Source organism: Tasmannia lanceolata, unplaced genomic scaffold (genome assembly GCF_043159265.1).
Source record: "Tasmannia lanceolata isolate RefF3 unplaced genomic scaffold, GAP_Taslan_0.1 ptg000037l, whole genome shotgun sequence".
NCBI classification, from domain to species: domain Eukaryota; kingdom Viridiplantae; phylum Streptophyta; class Magnoliopsida; order Canellales; family Winteraceae; genus Tasmannia; species Tasmannia lanceolata.
In genome coordinates, this window is record NW_027518714.1 from 21,504,742 (window position 1) to 21,532,584 (window position 27,843).

At 37.2% G+C, this 27,843-nt stretch overlaps 1 protein-coding gene across 1 annotated transcript in view; it reads right to left on the reverse strand.

Moving 5' to 3' along the window:
* Positions 1 to 27,843, reverse strand: part of LOC143861314 (protein VAC14 homolog) — a 110,032-nt gene that overhangs the window by 77,894 nt on the left and 4,295 nt on the right. Inside the window, exons 3-14 of the mRNA XM_077372251.1 lie at positions 6,656 to 6,691; positions 6,395 to 6,460; positions 4,226 to 4,384; positions 3,995 to 4,114; positions 3,855 to 3,883; positions 3,621 to 3,749; positions 3,417 to 3,525; positions 2,909 to 2,995; positions 2,577 to 2,684; positions 2,291 to 2,379; positions 1,976 to 2,057; positions 840 to 905 (exon numbers count right to left, since the gene is read on the reverse strand). Coding sequence (XP_077228366.1) covers positions 840 to 905; positions 1,976 to 2,057; positions 2,291 to 2,379; positions 2,577 to 2,684; positions 2,909 to 2,995; positions 3,417 to 3,525; positions 3,621 to 3,749; positions 3,855 to 3,883; positions 3,995 to 4,114; positions 4,226 to 4,384; positions 6,395 to 6,460; positions 6,656 to 6,691 — 1,080 coding nt within the window. The remainder of the gene's footprint in view (positions 1 to 839; positions 906 to 1,975; positions 2,058 to 2,290; positions 2,380 to 2,576; positions 2,685 to 2,908; positions 2,996 to 3,416; positions 3,526 to 3,620; positions 3,750 to 3,854; positions 3,884 to 3,994; positions 4,115 to 4,225; positions 4,385 to 6,394; positions 6,461 to 6,655; positions 6,692 to 27,843) is intronic.

A 27,843-nucleotide genomic window follows, 5' to 3' on the forward strand; every position in this document is an offset into this window, starting at 1 on the left:
GCCTCACAAAAAAAAAAAAGGAAAAGAAAAACTACACGTTCATTTCGTATGCATTATGCCACTTCATAGAGAGCATCTATGAATCTCCAGGGCAAGGCCACAATCATGTTATGAGAAGCACCTTCTACAATCAACAACTTATGGGCACAACAATCATAACTTATACCAGCCTTAAAAGGCTGGACCTTCGCCTCATTGGAGAGTTTAAATTCGATCACTAGACAATCTTGAATTTTCTTTTTCATGTTAAGTTAGGGAACACTTTAGTAACCGAAGTTATTTCTGGCAGAGCACTAGACAATCTTGAATTTTCAAAAAATAAAAGAGGCTCACAAAGAACGACGGCAGACTTCACTGAGATTTAAGTTTTTTTTTTTTTTTTTGAATGGTGAGATTTAAGTATTTCTACCAGAAATTGCAAATGATAAAACAATAAAACATGGCAACAACTACGTAATATTGAGCATTCTAGATAATGAAAACCAAATTTTTTGAAGCCAGTCGCAAGCATCATGCTTATTAGGGCTAAGAAAATACATTAAATGAAAGACAAACTGAGAAGGGTTTGTGATGGAACCAAGGTTTTAAATTTCGGTTTCGGTACTGATTTCGGACCCCATGAAAATCCAAAATTTCGGACCGAATTTCCAAAATTTCGGCCGAAAATTTGTAACATTTCTTTATTTATTTTTTAAATGACATTTTCTAAAAAATTCGGACCGAAATTCCGAAATTTCGGGAAAATTCGGTTTTGGTCCCCACACTTTCGAATTTCGTCCGAGATTTAAAACCATGGATGGAACTATCAAAAAATAAGAAAACTTAAGAAAAGGAATTACCTCATCAGAAGGATCAGATAGTGCTTTGAGAAGGGTGCCAAAGATGTCGTCCAAGAAAGATATGACCTGTTCCAAGCACAAGCACAAGCACAACCTTTAAAACATTCAACATAAAAAAAAAACAGTAGCAGATTTAGAAAGGAATAATTACAACAATAACATAGAGAATAGTTAGTGGTCATTATGAAGAACTCTCTTCAAAAACCAATGCTCAATATGAATTTATAGTCGAGCTTTGGCCAAATGACTGTGTTTAGGAAATTTTCGAGCAACATTTTTTGTGAAAATGCAATACATTTTTCAATGGAATAATATAGCGTACATCAATATAATTTGAACCATGCACAAGATACAAATTACAAGAAGAAAAAGATCAACAAGGTAACACATGCGCAAATACCCTCTCTAGAGGTCACCACATGCAGTTGAGAAAATTTAAGTGGTATATTGATGGATGACCATATACGATCTGAAGAAGTTCGAATTGTTCATAAAGTCCGAATTGTTCACGATCAAGTGACCATATACCATATACCATATACGATCAAGATATTACAAGTTCCTCAAATATCTCCTTTCGCCATATAAGGAAATCGGCTAATGGGGAGGCAGGTAAGTTAGACAAGGAAGGAGTGTTTTTGTCGTCCTTTGAATAATTTGACTTCTTACTGCCATAATTTTTTCTCCTCATTGTTCTTTATTTTCTATTTTCTATTCGTTCTTGTATCTTGACCATCTCGGTCTTTTTTCTTAATGAATCTCTTGACCATTCAAAAAATAATAATTGAAAAAGAAAATCATGAATCAGTAGAGTGACGTACAGATCAAGGAACATCACAAAGAAAGGGTTGTGTCCCACAAAAGGGAAAGCTAGCATATACAAACCCATCCAGCCTCAATAGCAACCTCATTAGCAATAATCTTTTTTTTTCATTTTTTTAAGCGTAGCAACAACATTTTTCTTAGCTACCAAAACATTTGCCAATGTTCCATTATAAACTCTAAAATCTCAAAAATGATATTAGCAGCAGCGAACACAATAGTAAAGACTAATTCTGAAAACTAACACGAAAGATCAATATGTATGCTACAACATGTGCATACATTAACATGGTATGAAAAAAAAAAATGATTACCTCAGTACGATGTCTTGCCAAAAGCGTAGCAATCAAATGCAAAGCCTCAATTCGAGTAGCTTCCATCTCACTAGATAATTTTCTGACAAAAAAAAAACAACAACTATATAATCACCATCTAATCATATTATAAATGTTGCTAATTCATCCAGGATGAACAGTGTCTCATGCACCTAATTATAACATGAAACAAGGAACCTCTTTTTTACAGTTTCCTATTGTTGCTCTTTTCGAAGCACGCAAGAGGTATACTAAGTTCTGGGGACATCAGTACCCTTTAAACCTAGCTGTTTTTCCAGGTGACAAAAACTACACCTTGCAATGGAGAGGATGGCTCCCACATCAAATCCCTCAGCTGGGTCAGCCCTAATTGCACGAAGCTCTTCATTGGTTTTACGGGCAACCTAAGCAAATAAATAGGATAAAGTGTGCGGGACGGTCAATGCTCCAAAAAAAGCATGCAATTACATGTATTGTGATTACAATTTGAGATAAACAAATTAGGAATCAATTTACCACCCTCTTTTTTACTTTTTATTTTTTTGGTTGATTGGTTATGTGCATGTGGTTGGATGTATGGGAAAAGGAAAAAAGAACTTACAACTCTTATTTTCTCTTCTTTATCAGATATGCAGGGTAAAATAGCTCCCAAAATGTCAGCATAATAAGGAACGAGCTGGTCTCCCCCAAGTTTTACAAATTCATTTATCTGCACAATAGAGTAAATGAGTTGTACTCGGTTACTGTCTGAAATACAACATCCAATGGATATTCAATAACTAGCAGTAGAACACTAGAACCAGTGAGATCACCCATCCTTTTCCAAGAGAAAGTCACTTACACTGATGAGCTTGGAGAATGGATTGAAGAAACAGGCATAAATATGAGAGAAATAGCTTCATGATTCTTGTTGCAATAAGCTTATATCCTTACCCATGTGATAGCTGTCAGCAGGGTCAATTCAGTGGAAGAAGCAGCCCTCTGTACCAATATTTCTGCCATGCGACCATAATCTACAGACTTCATAGTACCGCTACTTTGGTCAGAAGATTAAAAGACAAGAACCATTATAAACTTTTAAATTTGCTATTTTTTAAAATACTTGATCAAAACAGATACTAATTATTATCAGCAATTTCTTGTCAAAACTATAAAATAAATATAAATCCATCATGCAATTCCAAGGGAAAGATGTGAATGTTTGATAATATTCTTCCAGGAAAAGAAGAAGAAAACGGGCAAAAACAGCATTGTAAAAAGAGTCCAAAACATGACGATCTTCCGCCTTGAGATATATTGTTTTTCTATTTGCTTCCTCTATTTTTATTCGCTTCTTTGTAATTGGACCATCTCGGTTCCGTTCTAATCTAATATATTGTGCCATTTCAAAAAAAATAAAAATAGTCCAAAACATTTTCACGCCTAGAGAATAAAGACTTACTGGAGAATCCTTTATCTCTTGGAGAAATTCAGAAACTGCAGAATCAGCCTGTTGTCGTATTTCATGACTGGAGTCGCTTAGCATGTTGAATAAACCTGAAAGTGAGTCCCTGTCAACTAGAATGTATTTTCAGTAAAACAAAAATCCATGTAGCTCCAAGGAGGTGTAATTTGTAATTGGGGCATATTTACAATCAAGAAAATCTGGAGAAAACCAAGCATATCAATATCAGGAACACTATGCAATACGGTGATCCATCCCACCAAAAATTGCCGGACATAAGGATTAAGAACATTCATGCGCTCCCTTAGCAGAGGTATAAATTCTTCGATGCTGAAAAAATAAATCATACCAACCATATCTTCCAATTTTATAATTTGTATACAAAATTTTGACATCTAAACCTAAAAAAAGATTGAACGAGGCAAGAAAAGGTACCTGAATTGATCACTTTCAGTCACAATATCCTGGCATCAAATCTGAAAACAATTAAAATTTGCATGTATATTTTCATATGATGATTGACATTTGACACAACCCAACAGACGAGTCAACAAAAGATCAAGGTAACAGGTAACCTTTACAAGCCGGTCTAGAAGATGAGCAGTATTCTGAACATTGGAATCTGAGTCTGCTGAAAGCGTACAGAGTGCATCAAATATCTGATGATAGAATACAATGAAATCTCCTCTTACAACCTGCTCAACAGGTAAAGTATACGTTAGGCCCCATACATATTAAATAAACGGCACTAGTAACATCTAGGAAAATCAAAGGCATAAAATAAAATCCAGTTGATTCACTGTTACCTTTGCTATGTTATACAGTGCTTCATAAGCATAATAGCGAACCCTACTATCTTGGTCAGAAAATGAATTAAGCACGGGTGGTACGATTTGTTGAGAGATTACATCCAAAAGAAATAAATTATTTAAAGAATGTCTAGGAAAAGAAAGGAAGATAATAATCTAGCATAAAAAAAACTACATGCGAAGATTGAAATTAGAACCCTAGACATAAAAGCCTGGATACTACTGTGGCTTTATCCATGCAATAACAATTTTAAATGGTTTTCAACCGATATGGACACTATAAATCCTAAATGCTCGAATCATGATCACACAATCAAGTCAGATTTACCCACACATGCAGTTCATGTATTGACCCCACTCAGACTCATCTAGGACACTTTTTTACAACAGATGGATTTTATTAAAACAACAGGTTCATCTAAGACCAACCAACCAATCTGAAATTCAGATGCACAAGCAAAGCATCAGCAGTTCTAAAATTTACACCGTCCCCTTTTTGTCTTTTTTCTTTGTTCTTTATGGCAACAAATCTTATTGATAAAGTCCCCTTTTTTTCTTTTAAGTGAATCGGAGAAGTTAATAATCAGTTCAGTTATTGACGCACAACCAGCTGAATCCAAGTTCTAAGCAATTATATGAAATAGTTTCATGGAAAATAAGAAAAATGAGAAAGAGAAAGAAACCAGTGTACAACCCATGTTCCTCACTTAGAGTGAGGTGTTTAGACCTACAAGACAGGGGGGGTTGTGTCCCCAGTTTCAGGTAGTTCAATAGGGCATGGACAATGTATGGCATTCAAATTCATCTCAAAAAGCTATTCCACATGGGGTTATTTAAGCCAGTTGTGGATTAGAGCTGATCCACTGCAGTTAGCATAGAGTGAGTTTGAAGATTATATCCGGTGTATTTTGATTTGTGACTCTACATTGGGAATAGACAAGAACCCTTTTCAGACACAATATGCCCCAGAGATGTCTACAAAACTAGGTGGATCCTAAACTGCTTGAACTTGCAGCCAATCACAACACACAAGGATAGAGTTGCAAGCGGTTTAACATGAAGGAACAGAGATATAGACCCTGCACAGGAAGGCCACCATCAAGAGATGAGAACTGACAGATTAGTATGAGATGCAGGACCTATTGTATGCAATTTACATGGCAAGGCACCGGGCAATGGATGTTGCCTATAGGAATGAAAGAGCTGTTAGAAGCATAGAGATCACTAGATAGATATTGTTCTCTGATTTTAAAATGGGATTTTGGATATGGAAGTCCTTACCACGTAAGGCATATCATGGATTACCAACAAGAATAAATCCCACATTTTGGCCCCAGGGAGAATAAAGAAGCTAAGGGAAAAAAAACTGACACAGAGAAAAGTACCTTAAAATTGTCTCACACGAAAAGAAGACAAAATGGTCAGCGTTTGAAATGGAAAGGGAAAAAAACCAATATGTAACCAAACCAAAGCAAAAAATTACAAAAAAAATAATAACAAAAGAGAAGATATCGAGGATTACTAGCCTTGAGCTATTCTTTTTTTTTTTTGAAAGCAAGCCTTGAGCTATTCATAAACAAAAGTATGAAAAAAATATGCAAAACGTCATCTATTGGGCCTCCAAATAACAGTCTAATTGTTTCATGGATGATTTTAGGGTTAAAGAATATAATATTGAGCCAAGAGTAGCTAAGAATACAAGGCTAAAGAGTTCAGCAACATGACATGCTTCTAGTTTTAAATTTGGAAAAACGTCAATGAGCTGATATGGGCTCGATTTATAGCATCCAAGAACCAAGAGTAGCTGCACATTCATCATAGTTAGAAGTTAGAGAGTGGAACTTTTTTCTTTTTGAATGGTGTTAGCTAGTAGAACTTTACAGACCAAGAAAAGTACGGGATTGCTAGAAAGCTGGTTTCAGCACGCAACCCATAGATCCCATGGAGTCAAAAGTACTAATTTGATCGTGGGCCATTCTAAGTTGCGAAACTAATGGATCTTCAGCAATACTTAGCTGTGTTACGTTAAATTCTAAGTTGCGAAACTAATGAATCTTCAGCGATACTTAGCTGTGTTACATTAAATTCTAAGTTACGAAACTAAGGGCAAATAAAAACTAAAAAGTGGAAAACTAAAAAACATAATTCATTTCTCAAATTCCTTACCTCAAGATGCTGAGCAGCTCCTGATGTCAAACCAACCATTGCTGCAGCAAGCCCTATCAAACCACCCTACCAAAAAATAATAAACAGAAAACACTTTCATTAATAAATTAACATTCAAGTGGTAAATTTCTCTGCCTCGAGCAAAAACAAATAATTAATATATTGTAAAAAGATGAGAGAGAAATCTAAAAGAAATGCAAACCTTCCGATGATTCACTCGAGGGGGGAGTATGTGAACTCTGTAGTTAAGAGATTGATCACCGCTGTTATCTTGTCATGATCTCCTGCTGCCGCAAGCTGCATTACAAAATAACAAAACAAATTCAAAAGTTGATTGAGGCCAACTTGAACGCCCTAAATCCATTTAAAACCCCAGATAAAGATAGGCGCATACCTCTAGGGCAGAAAATGGCCATTTTGAACGCCCTAAGCCATTTCAGACCCTAGATGAAGATAGGAGCATACCTCTAGGGCAGAAAATGGCCAATTTGAACGCCCTAAGCCATTTCAGACCCTAGATTAAGGATAGGAGCATACCTCTAGGGCAGAAAAAGGCCAATTTGAACGCTCTAAGCCATTTCAAAGCCTAGATGAAGATAGGAGCACAACTCTAGGGCAGAAAATGGCCAATTTGAACGCTCTAAGCCATTTCAAACCCTATATAAAGATAGGTGCATACCTCTAGGGCAGAAAATGGCCAATTTGAACAACCTAAGCCATTTCAAACCCTAGATTAAGATAGGTGCATACCCCTAGGGCGGAAAATGGCCAATTTAAACGCCCTGAGCCATTTCAAACCCTAGATAAGGATAGGTGCATACCTCTAGGGCGGCATTCTTCCGCTTCTCTTAGAGCTTGTCAGCGAGATTACGAAGAACAGCTGCCGAAATTATCGACAGAGCTTCGGCCATGGATTTTGGGAACCGGAGAAGAATCAAAGGGCGAGGATCAGGAGTCGTTTTCACAACTTATTCTCTTCTTCGAATCGGAACATCTCACGAATCTCTTTCAGATCGAGCTTCGTGAATAGATTTAACGTGCCCTAATCGGCATTCTCCATAGCTAAATCGGAAATTATGAACAGATAGAGAGGGACTGGGAGAAGAATCCCTAACCCTAGGTTTTTAGAAACATGGATCAGACTGAGTAAGAATCGTTCGAGGGATTTGTTTTTTTCCTTCTTCTCTGTTTTGGGCTCTCAACGCCTCTTCGTTCACCGTTGGTCGTCTCGGCAACCGCATTTAAAGCTGGAGGAGCCGAAATTAGTAAATTTACAGAAATACGACTCCACTATAAATAGAATGACGAAGATATCCCTCCTAGGAATTGCAAGCAATAGGGGCTCTGGGGTTTTGAATGGCAGAATAGGTATGTATCAATCGGCTTGGATAGATTTGGAATTTCGAATATGGCGAACCCACTGGCTGGATTTCCGCTTTGAGTTACAAAAGACTCCCTCTTTTGGAGATGAATGACGAGGGAGTCCCTACACTTTTTGACAGTATACCACTGTACTATAATAGAATGACGAATATATCCCTGCACCATTGCAAACCATGCGGGCTCTCGAGGGTAATGAAACGTTTTGGATATATTTGAAACTTCCCATATGGAATACTGACTGCTTGGATTTCAGCTTTGAGATTTTAAACTACAGAAGACTCCCTATTTTGAATTTGAATGAGGAGGGAGTCCCTAGTTGCTCGATCAGGACCCTAGCTTTATTGCGAGCCAAAAGCCTTGATGGAGGAAGGGATTGGGAATAGTTGACTTTCGAGCACCGTTCGGAGAGCACTTTTAATCTGGGAAATTATTTGAATCATAGGCCGTTGAGGCAAAGCGATACGACTAACCGCAAACGCCTGCCCTCGAACTCGATCAAGCCAAGCTTTTGGATTTGAATGACGTGGACGGTGTCACAATGTATGGCCCACATGAGGACGGGCCATAACTCAAAATCACGATGCTCAAATAGTCAAATGATCTTAATAATCCAGTTAACATCCCCCAAAATAGAGGGTTTTAAAAAGGTTCAAAATAAAAGTGAACAACCATCCAATTAAATGAGATCACACAATTGTGGATTGGGAAATGATATCCCCCGTCCCCCTAAACGGATAAAACCACCTTTTTAACGATTTATGTGAGAAGGGTTCGCTGCTTGAGGATGAATTCACCCCCTTTAACATTTTTCTTTGCCTTTAAAACTTAACAAATAATGTTAAAGGAGGGGATTTTATCCTTCGGAGGGGGAAAATATCATTTCCCTTGTGGATTTTCTAGCCCATTAATTGTTTTAATGTGGCCCAACGTTGCTATGGCCCACTTGATCTACAAGAGGGCCCTTGCAAAAATCAGTTGCAACGACGACCCATTTCTTCAATTTAACATGTTTAACATTTGAATGTCATTAATTTAGCAATTTTCAGTGCCATTACAAATACTATTTGATGACTTGGATCTACTTGGGAGTTGGGGCGTCCTTGAGGATGGGTTTCTATATATTGTCTGATGACTTGGATCCACTTGGGAGTTGGGGCATCCTTGAGGATGGGTTTCTGCAAGGAGTCTCTTCAGTTTAGTCTGTATTGAAGTCTAGTATCGACAATATGTATATTTTATATAGGGAAGTGATATATCCGCCACTTTTGATTACTTGGGACACCCAGCAACAGTGTATCAATGACTGCAGAGGGGCTTATGTACTTCACGTCAGAAGGATTCAATGGGCTGATTGCCAAGTACACTGGCCCTAGCTGTCCCAAGTAATCAAAAGGGATGGATATGTCACTTCCTTTTATATAATGTGTGTGAAGTCGAGTATTTTTCCAAAAGTGCAGAGGACCCTCATCAAAGTACAGTCCAAACTGTTCATTTATTGGGCCACAACGTAAATAATATTTATCCTGACCCTCGGGTCGGTAGAGGGACTACACATTATAGAAACCTCTACCATGGAGGAAAATTGAACAATGGCATTGTATAACAGCTCAAGTAGATCGTGGGAAATATCTCTTAAAATGCATCACATCTTGGAGTTGTTCTATAATGCATCCTTATTATTCCAAATGCAAGCCATATATCATTGTTTGACTTTCCTCACTAATGAGTATGAAAAGGAAAATTTCTTGTTTGGAAAGAAGACCTTTCCAAAATACCTTTCCCTCCTATCTTTTTTTCCCCTTCCTCTTCTCTGATTTTCTAACTCTTATACTCTGACCTTCCCTCTTGTCTCTCTAAAGCTAGTGAGAGTGGAAGGCTTAAAACCCTATAAATGAAAACATAGTTCATTGGGTTCCTTCTCCCACTTCCAATCAACGCCTAAACAATAGACATGAAATGAAACCCATAAGACCCCTTAGATAAGGAAAATGCTTTCAAAATGGACCCTTGGAAATGAAGACGATGCTACAAATGACCAAACTACTTTCTCTAAAGACAAGATGGGGCAGTGAACCACCCAAAAGGTACGGCTACTTCCACAACAATTTACACACAAATCGTGTGTATCTTCGCTGGACAATCCACAGCCGAATAAACCTAGTGTCTTTTATGATTACCTAGAAAGCCAAACGACCTTCTCTTCACGCCTTCATCACATTAATTAATACTGAGAATATAATGAGAAATGCATGAACTCGAGAGGAAATGCAGCCCATTGAAGCAATTTCACATGAACATAACGGTAACAGAATAAAAGCAAGATAACATGATCAAATATTGGATAAACGATAGTTAGATTTCATGAATTTCTTATAAATACATGTCATTGTAGAGGAAGATAGCATAGTTCAAACAAAAGGATGATATTAGGAAAGCTTTACTAAAGAGATTAAGGTGATTTTTCTAGCATTCAAGTTCATTGAATTATTTTTAACCCTTTTATATTATTTTTGTTACTCTTTTTGTTCCCCATATATCTTACAATGTGAATACTAAATATTATCATAAGGGTTCCATCCAGGTTAAATTCAATCATATCCCCCTTCATCTCTATGACAAAACTGAAATAATATCAAGAGAAAACGGTTCCTACACATATGTGTAGATAAGTTATCTACACACTAGCTTAAAATACAGTGGGGGCCACATTATTTGAGTGATCTAAACCATTCATTTTTAAGGCCCTCACATAGATAGGGTGTCCATAAAAAATCAGATCCATAGGATCATCCTAACCATTCGAACCGTGGAGGCAAAAAATGGACTAATTTGTGAAGGTTTAAAGACATCCATTTTACCTCCACAAATCGTAGGGTTGGGATGATCCTATGGATTTGATTTTTTGTAGACACCCTATCTATGTGAGGGCCTTTAAAATGGATGGCTTGGATCACCCAAACAATGTGGGCCCCCACTGTATTTTAAGCTAGTGTGTAGAGAACTCTCTACACATGTGTAGGAACCGTTTTCTCTAATATCAAATAAGGAAACTCTTGTTAGTTTTTTCTTAATTTTTGTTCATTTGTTTTTTTGCCCTTAACTTTGTATTTGTAGGTCAGTGAAGAAAAATGAATTCTTCGAAAAGTGATGGATAAGATCATTGGTCCCTTCCAATTTGCCTTTGTTAAACGCAGATCCATTTAAGATAACTTCTTGCTGACTCAGGATTTGATCCATAACTTCCATAGGAAGAATGCGAAGCCCACTATTTGCCTCAAAATCAATTTAAGGAAGGCTTATCATAATGTGGCTCATGAGGCTATCCTTGCTTTCATGTCCAAGATGGGTTTCAAGGCCAAATGGTGAGAGTGGATAAAGCAATGTATTACCACTCCCTCATATTCAGTAATGATTAATGGGTGCCCCCATGGTTACTTTAAGGAAACCAACGGCATCAGACAAGGAGATCCTTTCTCTCCCCTCCTGATCTGCTTTATCATGGAAATTCTCTCAATGATTCTGGAAGAAGAGGTGCAAAAGGGTCGTCTCACAACCCCATTCACTAAGGGTAATCTCTCCATCTCTCATCTGTTTTACGCTGACGATGTCATGCTGTTTGTAGATGCTTCTGTTAAAAAAGCCAACACGATAATCAGTGCCTCAATAGATTCAAAGCTTGTACGGGTTTAGAGGCTAATGTGAGAAAATCTGAAATTTTATTTGCTGGATGCCACCAAAGAACAAAAAATTCCATCTGTCGTATTTTGCAAATGGAGGAAGGGAAGCTTCCGATGAAATACCTGGGACTTCCTCTCTCCTCTACAAGAATTACCAGAGGAGATTGCATCCCCCTCATCTCTAAGATCAGAGGGAAAATAGCGTCCTGGGCAAACAGAGTTCTATCTAGAGCAGGCAGAGTAGAACTAGTAAAGACAGTTCTAAATGCTTTCAACATTTACTGGTTTATGGCCTTTAGTATTCTGGTGGTTATTCTAAACGACGTTGATAGAATCTTCCGTAACTTTGTGTGGGCCGGGTCATCTCTGGAAAGAACTTACCACCCCATCAGCTGGGAGCAAATTTGTACTCCAAAGGAGGAGGGGGGAATGGGGATTCGAAGCATTCGGGACATCAACAAAGCTCTTACTATTAAGAGCTTATGGAGGGTCATAAATTGTAAGGAGTCTCCTTGGACAAAGTGGTTTCAAAAGAAATATGTTAAAAGAAAGAACTTTGGGCAGTGAAGACTCCTTATAATGTATATTGGGGAGCGAGGGGTACTTTCCAAATCAGGAAAGAAGCAAGTACAAATATCTGCTACTCTGGGTAATGGTGAAGGAGTTGACTTTTGGGATCAACCTTGGCATCCGATGGGAATTCTGAGAAACAAAGTATTTGTGGAAGATTGTATCATCTCTATTCCTTGCAATACTACCCTTAAACATATCCTAGAGGAGGGATCTGGGTAGGACAATTCCAGGAGATCAGAACGTGCTGAACTCAAGGATCTGTTGGAGTCTGCTATGATTGATGTAACCAGATTTACCCTGTTTGGAAACCTGAAGCCAGTGGTAGATTGACATTTAAATCGGCTTGGAATTCCTCCCGCAAGGAACATCAAAAGGTCAATTGGGCCTCCACTGTTTGGTGAAAAGGCCATATCCCCAAGCATAGATTTACGACTTGGCAGGCATTACACAATCGGCTAGCAACCATGGACAAAATGTTATTCTTAGGAATGTCTAGGGACACTTCCTGCCTCCGATGTGGCTCTGATAGAGAAAGTGTAGACCATCTGTTTTTCAGATGTGGCTACTCAAGCTAGATTTGGAGATCAATATTGCGGCAGGTTAACTGTCGCAGAAACCTTAAAAATTTTGTCCTTAAAGAGGAGGAATGGATTCGATCTCACTTCAGGGAAAAAGGGGCAATGTCCTAGTGCCATGCGAATCGCTTTCGGTGCAACAATTTATTCCATCTGAAGAGAACGAAATGCAAGACTTCATGGAGATCCCCATACTCACAAACAATCCATCCTCAAGAAAATCAGTAGCATCATCAGAGAAAGAATGCTCTTCCTAAAGATTCCGTATGAACCCTCAGCCAGCAGCTTATACTTTGCAAAGGCCTTCAGATGCCCCTTCTCCCCTGTTGAGCATTTGATCAAAGAATGTAGTTGGGTGAAACCTGATGAGAATATGATTAAGTTAAATGTGGATGCATCCAATTCTGTTGACGAGGCTGGTGTGGGAGGTCTTCTTAGAAACTTCTGGGAACTCTAGTTGGTTTTTTCTCTATAAACATGGAGCCCAAACCAATCCACATTCTTGAGATGGATGCAATATTGTATGGGTTGGATCTGGCTAGAACTAGAGTATTTAAAGATGCGTGGATTGAATCAGATTCAATGGTGGCAGTCAAGGTTATCAACAGAGAGGTGGATTGCCCTTGGAGAGCCAAAGCAACCCTTAACAAAATTACCAAGGCTCTCTCGTATCTAGAAAATTGGAAATTGTCCCATGTATGGAGGGAGGCGAACCAACCGGCTGATTTTCTTTTGAAATTTGGTTGTCCTTGTAAAGGGATGGACATAGAGTCTATGTCCATTCCCTCTGATCTAATTGAGCTCATCCAGCAAGATTTGATTGGAACTTGCTTTTACCGTTTGTAATCTTGTTTACTTTTAATATACTCTGGTCGGGGTCCGCCTAATCCTACCTTGCCTATAAAAAAAATGAATTTACATAACTGAATTGTCTACTGTTATTTCTAGACACACACATGTGGATGACATTTCCACCCATTTTGTAGCCATTTCCACCCAAAGTTGTTTGTACTAAGAAAATTATCTTTTTAGTTTTTACCTCGGGGATGGCCTCGTCTGTCCCCACATATGGCAATTGGCCGGGAACAGGTTCCATAATAAAATGTACCTAATTTAGTATAATGTTGGGCCTGCTATTATCACCTACAACTTTAGGCAATTAGAGGTTGTTTCTTAGCCCTTCACGTTAAGGCTATGTTTATTTTGAATTTTGAGAATTGATTTTAGCTCAAAATTGATTATTGGTCCCAAAATTAAGCCCGGTTTGTTTTGGATTTTGAATCTGAAGCGGTTTGAGTTGAACCCACCAATCACTTTAGCCTGATTTTCGGGCGACGAAGGTGAAACCAGCTTTTCAAGTATGCTAGTTTGCCTTATTTCAATTATTTTCACATTTCTACATATAAGACAAATAGACACAAGTAACATTCCTAATTTGGATTACAGAAATTCCACCTATATACATACCTGGCTAATTATTAACATGAGATATTATTATACTTGTTTAACGAACTTGGCGGCCGTAAGTTGAGATATTGGAGAAAACCAGAAAATGAGGTACATGACCATTTATCGCTATTTAATACTCATAAAAAATAACAAAGAAAACCAGGATAGTATATTTAGGGAAAAATGACATGTACAATATTCTGCCAATGTCGCAGATCCACATGACCAATATGGTGTGATGGAAAATGGTCTACTTGGATATGATTGTTTTGAAAAGCGATTTCATTTTCTGGACTAATCGAATGCTACTATATAATTTTATAATTCCGTTCGTGAAAACGCTCTTGAAAAGCCAACTAAGATCTTTGACTGGGAACAAATTCATCATCAATGGTCAAATGCCTGCACGGCTGCTACAGATATCATATGTTTTGAAAATGTCATGATAAATTCTCCCCTCTAAAATACCTCGCATTTAAAGAAAAGAGTCAAGGGCTGATGGTTACTCTCCTTCAACCGGGTAATATGACCATGTTTTTAAATTTCGGTTACGGTACCGGTTTCGAACTTGCTGAAATCGAAATTTAGACTGAAATTTTGAAATTTCGGCCAAAATCCGGCGAAACCGGAAAAAAAAAATTTATGCAATATAAAATTTTGGCCTAAATTTTAGTAAAATATTATTGTAATTAAAAAACAACAGGTTTCTGGGTGAAATTTCGGGGAAAAACGAAATTTCGACCAAAATTCAGAAATTTCGAACGAAATAAAATACCATTTCAGGTATTATTGATTTCGGTGTCGGTCTCCACCGAAATCCGAAATTCGAAATTTAAAACCATGAATATGACACACTCTCTCGTCTCTCTCCCTCCCTCTCCTCCCTCTCACACTCTCACTCTTGGTGGCGCCAACATCACCTCTCTCTCCCCCTCTCTCTCCACACTCTTAGTAGGGCCAAACAATTGAATATGGTTTAAATCTTTGAAGGTAGTCCTCGTTGTATTTTTTTAAAATAAAAATGCATACACATGTACAACACCATATAAAGTTTAACTATTAAAAAATACACTTTGCGCCACTTTGTTAAAAGATACAAACCGTTCATTTGCTAGCTTCAACATAAATAGGCTTGCCCATAAAATCTTCTCCATAGGATGATCCTAATCCTTTGATCCATATATGGACAACAACATATTTAAACCTCTACTGATCGAAGAGTTAGGACCATCCAATGGAGATTATTTGTGGGGAGATGCTTATTTGCGTTGGGACTCAACAAATTAACGTTTTGGATCATTGAAAAAGGTGGACCCCGATAAAGTTTCAAATAAATACGTGTTATGTGAGGTTTATACGTAGGTGTGCATGCATTTTTTTTAAATAAAGTGGGGCCCACATTGTTCAAAGATCTAAACCATTTAGTTGGTGGGGTCCACTTTGTTTGGAGATCCGAACCATTCATTCGTTAGGCCGCAACGTAAATTGGTTGTGCCCTAAAACTCATCTCCATAGGATGATACATAGCCCTTCGATTTGTTTACAGATGAAACCATGCATAAATGTCATTATAGGGTGATTTAAAGGATGATCCTATGTATCCCTCCGATCTGTAACCCTCGATATGTAGACGTGTTATATGATGTCCGTTCATTTGTTGAGCCCCATTGTAAATAAGCATTTCCCAAAAAATAATCTCCATAGAGGTTTATATATGGTGTTTCATATGGGCTGGGACTTCTCTTCAACAATCTTCCATCCTATCAGTTGGGACATTATCACAAGGCCAAGGCATGAAGGGGGGCTGGGCATAAGGAAGCTCAGAGATGTCAGCAAAGCTAGTGAATTCAAACAACTATGGAATCTGATTAGTGGGAGAAATTCCTTATGGGCCCAATGGTTTGAAGCAAGATACCTCAAGGGTAGGAAATTTTGGACCATTAAAACTCCATCGAATCTGTCAAGGGGTGCTAGAATTGCCTTCAGCAACAAGACATAAATTAAAAATCGAGGCGACTTTATATTCGAGGCAACATTGTATTCGAGGCGACATTGTGTCCGAAGGCGACTATATACACCCCATTTTGACCGAACCCTTATGCACCTTGTTTGAATAAAAAACCTTTTAAATAGGTGAATTAGAGTCCCCATCTTTGCCCTAGGGTAGATTAGGATCCCAAGTAGGTCCCTTTAAAATTTCGTCAAAATCCATCAAAGTTTGCCTAATAAGATGAGTGTAGTTCGTAGTATAGTGTAGTATAATGTAAAAGAGGGGAGTGGTTTATCCGGTTTAGGGGGGTGACTAATTAGAGTAATTAGTGGTGGAGGGTTGTCCTTAGACAATTGAAAGGGCTGGAATGTATCTTCTTAATTTTTCATTAGTCATTTTCTTGCAGACCACCCATCTATATAACAAAACAATCTCAAAACAAATAGCAGGGAAGTGTCCAAAGTAATTCAAGGGGATAAAAAATTCTTGCAAAGATCTATAAGTTGGGGCGAGGGCCTCATGTAAAGGGAATTCTTGCTATTCTCGTTTGAGAGAGAGAAACTAAGAGAAAAATCAAAACCCTAGCTTTTTCCCCTATTCCTTTATCTTCTCCGGCAAGAGTACCGGATCTCCGGCGAGTGATATGTCATCTCAACCTATACTCAATACTTGCGTTCCTTCAATATTTTCTAGTTAGATCCGTTCTATTTCGAACCCTAGCTTTCTTTCAAACCCTAGATCCAAGAACTTTTAACCTTAGCTTAGAAATTCAAAAAAAAAAACTAGCTTTATTTACTTCAGAAATTGTTAGATACGATTCCTTTTATCATAGATCTAAGTGTAGTGATCACAGATCAGTGTAGATCCATGTTCTCTATGTTTTGTGAGGAAGAATAAAGAAAGAAGAATGGAATTTACTTTACACTCAATTTTTTTAGTAACCTTAAAAGAGGCAGAGAAGGCTTGAGCTATTATTGTCACTCATTCATGGCTTAAATGTCATCAAATTGCAAAGAAAGGAAAGCGAAATTGTAGACACCCCATTTTGACCGGACCCTAAAATCCTGAAATAATATAAAGTTCCCGAAATCGAGCTGCGAAATCGAATTCAGAATTCCCTAAAGTCAAGTTTCAAGTGCCTGAAACCGATTCCCAAAGTGTCCGAAGCCGAGTTCCGAAATTTCCAAAAAGCCGAGCCTTAAATACGAAAGAGCTTGAAAAATCTGACAATTACCCATTTGCAGATCATTTTGACGTCTTTTGAAACCCGAATGATTCCCCTGAGCCCGTTAGGTCCCTTCATTTATTTTGCCCCAATCTTCTCTTTCATTTTTACAAAAAATAAAAATAAAAATACAAAAACACCCCTGAGCATTGGTATTGGCACTCCCCTATTGAGGTCCCCAAACTCCGTGGCTTACCCATACAATCTTGTTTCAATAATTTCTTTAACCCATCCTGCCTATTGGTTTGCTTTAGGAGTCATTAAAAGATTATTTTGTTCTCAAAGTACCCTTTCAAGCTTAAAGAGATGAAAAGATGGGTGAGTTGGTGCACTTATCAAAACATGGTGGGGCTATTAGCATTTCAAAAAGGAAGAGTATTTGTCCCATCTTCTACCCAGACACCCCCTTAGCAATGAAAAAGGACAAGATATTCTACATGGGGGCTATCCTAGGCAAAAATGGGGCGAAAATATATCATTTCCCTTTTCTAACCTAAACAGCCCTGCTTTGCAAAGGAGTAGCCATAAATACACTATGAAAGGGCTGTCCAGGTGAGATAACAGGGGGGTCAAATATATCATTTTCCTTTGGGTTTGTTTTACCTGGCCGCCCTCCCTTGTGCAAAAGATTAGTCATTCATACACTAGGGTGGCTGTCCAGGAAGAAGAAGGGGTAGAATATATCATTTTTTTATTATTTTCCCTAAATCAAAAGAAGTAAAAGGGAGATGAATTGTTTTTGAGAGGGTTGCCCTGGAAGGACTTTTTCTTACCAAGACCACCTCCCACTCAACCAAGATAAAGAGCAAGTATTAAAGAGGGGTTGTTCATTGAAAGGAGAGGGTGTGAATTTATCTCTTCATTATTTAAAGCCTTTAAATTGGGGATCTGAGGGGCTCTCTCTCTCTCTCTCTCTCTCTCTCTCTCTCTCTCTTTCTCGTTGAAAAAAATCAGAGGGTAGAAGATACCAAAGTAGAGGTGCTAATACCAATTATTGTGTTTACACAACTAAAGAAGATACCAAAGTAGAGGTGCTAATACCAATTATTGTGTTTACACAACTAAAGAAAGAAAGGACAAATGAGGGTGTAATTATCAAAACTTGGATGTGCTAACATTAGCATGCATCTTCTCATCTATAAAAGGAGATTAAGGGCTGAAAAAAGGGGAGGCTCTCATTTCATTTACACACACACACAGATCCGGCTGGTCATCTTCTCCAACGGGCTTCTTCCCGGAATCCGGCGATTGTCTCGGAATCCAACCGCACATTTCCTCTTGCCGGTCATCATCTTCATCTCCTTCCTTTTTCTCATTTCCTATCATCATTTTAGAGAGATCCACGGTCAAAACCCATTCTCCAGCCGACACCATTGATTCCGGCCGAATCCTCTTCCTAGTCACTTCCTAGTCACTTTGCTTGCTTTCCTTTGTCCTCATTTGAGATCTCAAATCTCTTTTGTTAGCCTTCAAACCCTACTCCATTAAAATCCTAGATCCAAACATTTTTCTTTTCACCTAGCTAAGTATTAGATCCGATCGCATTTTCTCCTTGACCGCCGTCTGTTTCGACCTCATCACCGGAATCCGATTGTTCTGGCAAAATTCCATTTTTACCGGTCATCATCTCCGGCCACACCTAGCTGGATCCGATTGTTGCAAATAGCAGTGAGAAATCAGTTCACATCTTTGAATCTTCTTTTCATCAGTTACACAGGTAATACTCCTATTCATTTCTAATGCTAAGAGTTGAGACTAATTTTTGATCCCGGTTTTAATGCTGTTATTTGAATGGTGGTGATTAAATGATTTGATTTCATTACAATTTGTCTAAGCCTTGAATTTCAGGTTATCATCATAATTAGTAGTTTTAATTGAAGCTCTGATTTAAATTTAGATATCTTGAGACTAAAAGTTGATTGAATCATGATTTGTTTTAGTTGGAATGCATTCAATTTTCAAATGTAGTTAGGGTTTCTTATTTCTTACAAGTTGACTCCTATTTTGATACTTGGTTAGCATAAATGAAATTGGTAGTGTATTGACTTACGAATTGATTTGTTGTTCCCCTAAATTGATTGCCTAATATTCAAATGTTTGTAGATTGATTTTCATGCCTTGTTGTCGCCTGGATAATCCATGAGTAGTAATCTTAAGATGGCTAATTGATTTGATGATGCTTTTCTTGTTCAGCCAATTTAGTTGCATGAAATCACTTACCATGTAAGAATGATTGATTTTCATGATGGAATTGTGTGTGGATGCCTGGTACATTTATAACCAATGTCGTCATACCAAGGCTGGTGCAATTATAAAATGTAAGGGCTATGGTTAGGCAATATAGTGGGAATGCGATTAGGAAGATGATGTTTAACAAGAGGCTCTTTGGTGAAGGGGGTAGAAATGGATGCCCAGGGGCTGAAGAAGAAGAATATGTTGAGGCGCCCTTTAATGTGTTTACTCTTCTTTATGTTTTTTTTTGTGTTTCGATTATATGCCTAGGTTGAGATGGATGGATTTGAATGGACATGAGAAGATAATAATAAAAAAGAGAGGCAATTAAGGTTGTTAATGAGTATCATGAGCATATACTTGATGAGAGGTCTTGATTAGTTGATAGTGGAAATCATTGAGCATTAATTAGAGGAATGGGTGTAAAATGACTTCTTCACCCATATGAAGAGTCATTCAATTGGGGTTAGGATTACTTGAAAGGGAAATTGTCTAATCTGTTGAGTGAGTAACTGAACATTAGATATATTTGACTTGTGGGCTTCAATTTGCTTCTAGTATGTTACAGTTCAAATAGCATTCTGTATTATTCAGAACATAGTCATTTACTTGTCTGGATTCATGAATCAAATTTTCTGATATGTGTTTTCTTGAGGAAAATATCAATACAGCTATGATTTGTCTTGTGTACTAATCCACCTAACGAAAGTCCATTCTTTGTATTTGATGAGTCATTGTGTCAATAATATGTCAATAGAAAATTCTAGGGAGTAAGCATGATGAATAGGCAAAAAGAGAATATGAATAGGTGTACATTAGTATGTAATATTCTTATTCACTCTCATGAACCTAACAATCCATTGTGAAAACTTTGAAATGATAATTTCAATATGGTAGTTCTTTGTTTTTTTTTATTTTGTCTTCCTCTTCAGTACTCTCATGTTCCGAAACTTGAAATTATAAGTTCAGGAATCTAATCTCGTGGGTTAGGGCGATGAAGGCGTTAGCCCAAGCCCATCTTTTGAGGGGCTTACCTGAACATGGTAACACCCTCTTTCTTTCTTTCCTTTTCTTTTGGATAGAGATTTCTTAGTCTTTTAGACACCCTTAGACTTTAGCTCCCTTTATGGTAAAGGGCGATGAAGGCGTTAGCCCAAGCCCATCTTTTGAGGGACTTACCTGGACATGGTAACACCCTATTTCTTTCTTTCCTTTTCTTTTGGATAGAGATTTCTTAGTCTTCTAGACACCCTTAGACTTTAGCTCCCTTTACGGTAAAGGGCGATGAAGGCATTAGCCCAAGCCCATCTTTAGAGGGACATACCGGATCATGGTAGTACCTTCTTCCCTCTTCTTTCCTCTTTCTTTAGGAAGAAACCTTCTTAGCCTTTTAGGTACCCTTAAACCTTAACCCCATTCATTGCTAGGGCAATGATAATGTTACTTGGAGCCCCCATAGGAGACATACACTGTCTCATTAGAGTTTAACTGTACCCCATAAGAGACATACACTGTTTCATTAGAGTTTAGTTGTACCCCATAGGAGATATACACAGTCTCATTAGAGTTTAGTTGTACCCCATATGAGACATACACTGTCTCATTAGAGTTTATTTGTATCCCATAGGAGACATACACTGTCTCATTAGAGTTTAGTTGTACCCCATAGGAGACATACATTGTCTCATTAGAGTTTAGATGTACCCCATTGGAGACATTCACTATCTCATTAGAGTTTAGATGTACCCCATTGGAGACATACACTGTCTCATTAGAGTTTAGATGTACCCCATTGGAGACATACACTGTCTCATTAGAGTTTAGATGTACCCCATTGGAGACATACTTTGTCTCATATTTCACGTTACTAGTGAGTCTTTGACTTATTCGCCCTTAATTTAGTAGCGTTATTAGAGAGTCTCCAACTCATTTACTCTCTCATTTTTGTAGCGTTAGAGTCTTTGACTTATTTGCACCCCCTCTTTAGTGTTATCAGTTAGGATTTTATCTTTTAGTGTGGTTACTACTCCCTTTTGTTAGAGACTATCTCAGTCATATTAGAGCTTTCCTTACTTTGGATCTTAGATCATTTTCATTTTCTTTGGGACACTAGTTTACTCATTTTGAGGTCATTTCGCTTTTACTGAGTTTGTTTGTTTGGGGTTTCCCCTTTACTCAAAGGATTTTGCCCTAAGGTGTTGCTTTGTTTGTTCCCTTTGGCCTTTGACCAAAAGGGTGAAATCATTTTAAAAGTCTAAAAAACATTGAACGTCTTTAAAATTTTAAAAACACTTGAAAACTTTAAAATTCAAAAACATTTGAAAATTAGAAAAACTTCAAAATCATCAAAAGTTTTAGGAGCGTAGTAGGAGAGTTTGTTTTCGAACTACGTTGGCTTGATCCTCTTCCATGAGGTGCGTAGGCAGCTTGGGATCTTTATCCCAAGTTCAGCCAAACTTTGTAAATAAATCATTTAAACTCTTTAAAAATACAAAAAATATTTCATAAAACTATTTTTGAAAAGTTCTTCCTTTAGAGTTAGGATTTTGTAACTAGGTAGAGGAGTTTAGAGTTAGGGGTTTGTCCTTGATATGTTGTGTGCTTTGTTTGTGTTTGTTTTAGAGTTAGAAGTTTGTCCTAGCTAGGAGTATGACGCCTCCGTCCGGTCAGTTGGCGATCCACATCGCCGACTGATGACTAGAATAGGATGCGATCAGTCTGCCTATTATTTTTCGTAGGACATACAGTCTAGTTACACATAAGATATAGGAACCACTTGCACGAGCTTAGGGTTAAAAAACTTGCATTTAGTTAGGACATATAGGGTGTCTCAAAATCTACAATCCACTTGAACCTAAATATCGCTTAAGAAGCTTTAAAAACCAGTCCGGTCTTTTAGATCGAGTCTAGTTTAGTGGTCTATATGTCTTAGGCATCATAATTTAGAATAGGCGCGAAGAACTACACTGCTTTGATTCTTGTGGAGGCGAGGATACGTAGGCGGCTTTGGATAATACCAGACCATCCAAAGAATCAGGCGAAAACATTTAGAGTCTTAAGGTTTGTTGTATTGTGTCGTGTGTAGTATTGAGTCGTGTTGTATGTTTTGTTGTGTTTTCTTACTTTCCTGTACAGACCTTATGCCTTTAGCTATAGCATGCATGTGTTTGTTCACCGGAACTTTGACACCCATTAGGCATGACACTCATAACCTAACAATGCTTAGATGACACTTATCTTATTATTTTGTGTGTGCTTATTATCTCGGGTCATGCATGTTTAGGTAGACATTTTTTTTTCGGGGATATTTGTTCTCATTTCACATGATTTTCGCCCAAAACTCTTCAAAGTTAATAATAAATGGCATAAGAGACCAAGTGCTCGCACTCGGACAGATTGAGATGCTCTTCGGACCTTCCTCATCCGTAACCAGGCACGGACCCATATATATTTCTGGTTATCCATTGCACAGAGGATTTTTTTTGGTTCCATGGCCTATCCATGGATGACGACTCTGAGTTATTTTAGGTACGTTGGTTTCGAGCCCTGGCTTCGAATCAAGAGGTATCTCATTTATATCGCCACTCGTGCTATACTATGTGGGTGGCACCCATTTCGAGAGTTCGTTGGTAGAGCTCTCCCTTCATGTGGATGATCCAAAGACCGACGGGGACTCGTTCTCCCGCCGTCTCTCTCAGATCGGGGTCCACAGAAGCTATCTATCTTATCACTGGATAGCATATCGGTATGACACCAAAATGTGGAAGGATCTTTAGTACCGTAAAATCTGCAAGCTACAGTTGTTCTACCTTCAGGTGATCTCCTTCATCAGATTCAAGTAATTATCCTCATAAAGTGTTTGTGAGTATTATTGAATTGTATGTTTAAAATGAAATATATGTATCTGAAATTGCTTAATTTGATTATAGATTTTTGCTCTTAGAAAGATCAGTAGACTTTCGTCATAAATTATATAAATATCATTTGTGTATTATAAATTTGTTCTCTAGCATGTTTGTGACGTTCTTATATGGATCTATGTGATGTTATGAAAAATTTCTTGGAAATAGGGCTTGGTTCCATAATTTGAAATCCATTTTGTTGATGCATGGTTGGATCTACTGATTGTGTTTCCATCTTGATGATGTGAGGATTAGAATTATTAAATTGCATTTCAATTTTAAAAATGATTGATTTGGATCTGATGACTTATGTTTCGAGCTTAATGATCTGTAGCTTTATTATGATATCATTGCTTTAACCTTTAATATATTACTATAAACTAATGTATAGTCTAACCTGATAATCCTGTTTTAAACATGTGTTTTTATTCTCGTAATCTTGATTCAGAATGCAACAATATTTGGTTTTAACTTGATGGTTTTACTCCTGTAAAAAAAATTGCGATTGAAGTCATAGTTTGTCTTGGTTAGTAGAATTGTTAATTGCCATGTTCTATGGGAATGTGTCAATATGTGAAATGGTCATATTCCATAGGGTTTCCATCTTTTCAAGATCTATCATAACGAGTGTCTATATCAAAATGTAGTTTGCTGCCATATTTTTTCAGAAGAGGTCTTTGTTAGGTCTTCTCATGCTAAAAATGTCTTGAAAGAGGCATTTATTGAATTCATTCATTTGGAGAATTTTGAATGGTCACAGCATAAGCTTGGGTTTCATTTATTCAAATTGTATAATTTTTTTTTAAGTCTGTTGTATAAATTCTGTTGGAAGTTTTTTTTTTTTAAAAACAAGTATAGTGATGATTCATGGTATAAAGTTTATGTGGTTTCATTCATTTAATAACTCATTGTTGGCCATAGTATGAATTTTTCTTAGTTTTTCTTTCTTTAAACTACATAGATTTGGTCACAGGGTAGAATTTGTTTGTGTATTCTTTCTTTCAGCATTATATAGGCAGTTTTTGTACAAAGTTTGTTTAAGAATCCTTCATATTGTGGTTGAGACAAGGTATTGGAATGCCCTGGTCTTGGTACGAAGTTAGTTTTTTTTTATTTCATTGCAGTCGTTTGTATGCTTTTAGCTGGTGTTCCCGGTCTATCCCTAGAGCTTATGTAAAGCTTGTAGGATCATAGTTGGTAGAGGTTAACTTGTGCTTCAAAATATTATAGGTTTTTAAGGTTTTGGGGGAAAAAATTGTGTGGATGAAAGATTTTCTTATTAGTTAGACAATGGGTTAAAGCATATGGTATATTTGTTATGTTAAATTTAATCGGTTTAATGAGTTTAAAAGTGTAAATACAATATGATTTTGAACAGACTCATGCTGTTATTGTCTTTTTTTTTAAAAAAAAAATTGTAAATGTTGCAGAGAGAAAAAAAATTTCTGCATATTTGGATCATGTATCTGATCTAGGGTGTAATTGCTCTTTTCATTGTTCATAATTTTTGTGAATTTTTTATGAGATTTGGATGATTTTTTTAGCTTGAAATTACAAGGTTCTATACAAAACGAAGTAAGAACTGTTCTCTAAATCCATCTCGTTCTTTTAATCTTTACTTTTGGGTGTTTTTGAGCTTTGTCATGCTTGGAATAGTGTAATAATTTTAATCTACTCATCATAATGAATTCGTTTGAAGCATAGACATATTTACAATAATTTAAAGATGGGTCAGGGCCTTGTCCCTTTTCGTATGTATTATGTTTGGAATTAAGGATTTTTTTTTCTGGTTAAAGTTTTGTGAATGTACAAATTCAAGTGTATAAGGACCATATTTTCAGCACTTGTATGAGATTTTTAATCTGAAAATTTAACTCATAATTAACAACAAAAATAAGTACATCATTCTGTTAGTTGCCAAAGAGATTATAGTATATATGTACATAGATGTATTTATGTATATATATGTATGTATACATATCAAATCCTATAATTAGCTTTCTGATTTTAATTCATAACAATTAGTGTAGAAACAGAGGCTGAAATTTCTTCTTCGATTTTGATTTACCCTTTATTATTTGTCAGAATTGAAATACTCTAGTTGTTGTTATATGACATGGGTTGAGGTAAGACTGAAATCAAGCATTACCACATTCACTCAATTGTACACCATATTCAAGTCTCCCATGGGGTCATGAAAATCAATATATATCTTCTCTCCCTGAATTGATTCCCCGTGTTTTGTTTGTGACATGTCGTTAATTGTGTTGGTTCTATATACCTGTATTTAGGATGATAAGTACTTTTGTTCAGTTGATAAGTTTTAAATAACTGTTGGAAAAAATAATAACTCAGGCTAATTTTTAATTGATTAAATGTCAATGGGCAAACCTGAAGGCATCATAGATTGCGCAAACATATTGCACACACTTACATCACTCGTATCTAAACTCCTGCATCTCACATGCACACACGTCCTTTTAGGAACCCGGAGTGTTATCTAGCATGATTGACTGTGATTTCATCACCTGGTGCCTCTGTGCCAGAGAAGCATTCCACCCTTAGCCTAGTACCTTTATGGTGCGTAAATGGATTCATCGATTCACGTACTGATACGCCAGACACTAGTACAATATATCGAATACGGATTCACGCTAAGGGAACTCTTGGCCTTACCCCTAGATTAACCCACACATGCATATAGTATACGAACACACGTGCACCACGTGTGTGAGCCTAGCTTAGGATATCCTACCTATTTCTGTCTAGATTAGGCAGTAGTCCACCTTCCAATGGCTACGATCGGTCCTTAGGTACACAAACAAAGTCAAGAGTGGAGATTCTTTCTCCACTCCGCTAGATTAAGATTAGGGTTGATGCCTTCAGGTAACCCTTGTTAAAATGTAAAAAGATTAAAAAACTTTTTCTTTGGGATTAGGATATAGATCCCACATTTCCAAAGATCTCATAGGATTAGTCGTTCTTGATTTACCCGTTGAAAACAATCCTATGCAATCTCATCTAATCTTTTGATCTTGTGTCTTTCATTCTTCTATCATACGATTCGATCGTATCATCACACCATCCCCTAACTGGCAGGAACAGAGTCTCACGATCTCTCGATTATACAATCTCAAGATCTGATCATACCTGGTCCAGATGATCCAATCTTGTTTATATTGTTGGTCTCTTCTCACTCTAGGGGTAACCTGCTACAAGATTATTTCGATAAGCCCCTCATAGCCTATTCCCATGACCTTTAAACTAGGGGCATCCCCTAGTGCATTCGTGTCGCCATCATCGTGTCCCAGTCATTATAGGATTCATTCTGTCATTTCAATTGCTTGTTTAACCCATAATCATCTTTCAGTCGTCAAGTAGAGAGCACTCCTTGAACGTCAAGCTTACATCTTATGTTCCTTTTTTCCATTCCAGAAACTGTTATAGGCATGTCCATCATTTCTCGGGTTCGGATCAATTCATTATTAGAAATGAGGCCTGGCTCTCCACAAAAATTGGGTGACTAGTGTAACTAGATATATGGCACGGTTGCTATCTATAGCAAACGGCCGTGATGAGGCTGGACTCCTAACTCTAAGACTCCCTAAAACCTAGGACACAACGTGACGTAAGTGTTCGTAAGGGGTCCTAAAAGGTTCCTACGATAGGAGACCGCAATCCAACGGCTTATGGTTTGACTGATTTTTTATTTTCAAGGATTTTCGATTCCTAAATATCTAATGGATATCAAAGGTTTTATGGTTTGCCAGTTTCGGCCTCGAATCGCAACCATGGATGGGAATCGTGCTCTCAACCCTTGTATAATTTAGCATGTAAGTTATAGTATCTTATTGCCTGGCATGTTTCTCAGGATTTTCGTGGACAGTGGACCACGGAGCCAATATCATACTATAATTTACGCACTCCAATTATGCAGGATTAATCACAATTAGTATACGAATGTGGTTGCGATCTCGGCAGTTAGACTATCGCGGTATAACGAATTTACATGGGAGATCTATGAACCATAAGGTTTCTGTTTCAAACAAGTTGGAGATTAAATTCATAATGTAAAGTTAAGATTTGTTGGAGGTTTTTACTGACTTTTGTGTTGATTTGCTATTAATTTATTATTTATTAACATTCAGACCAAATTGCTAGGATTACACAAAAACCCTAATCAATCGAACTCCAAATCAGTTACAATTTTTCCCGTAACAAGATATGGATGATTGTGGCTTACTAGAAAATTTTCATAAATTGTTATTAAGATTTGATATCAATCTCCAATTTTTTTATATTCAAATGAGTTCATAGGTTAACATAGTAACTTATAGCATATCAATTTTAAATTAATCCAAACTTTCAGTGAATAGAGATATAGATGATTATAGCTTACTGAAAATATTTCATGAATTGTCAATAAGATTTGATATCAATTTC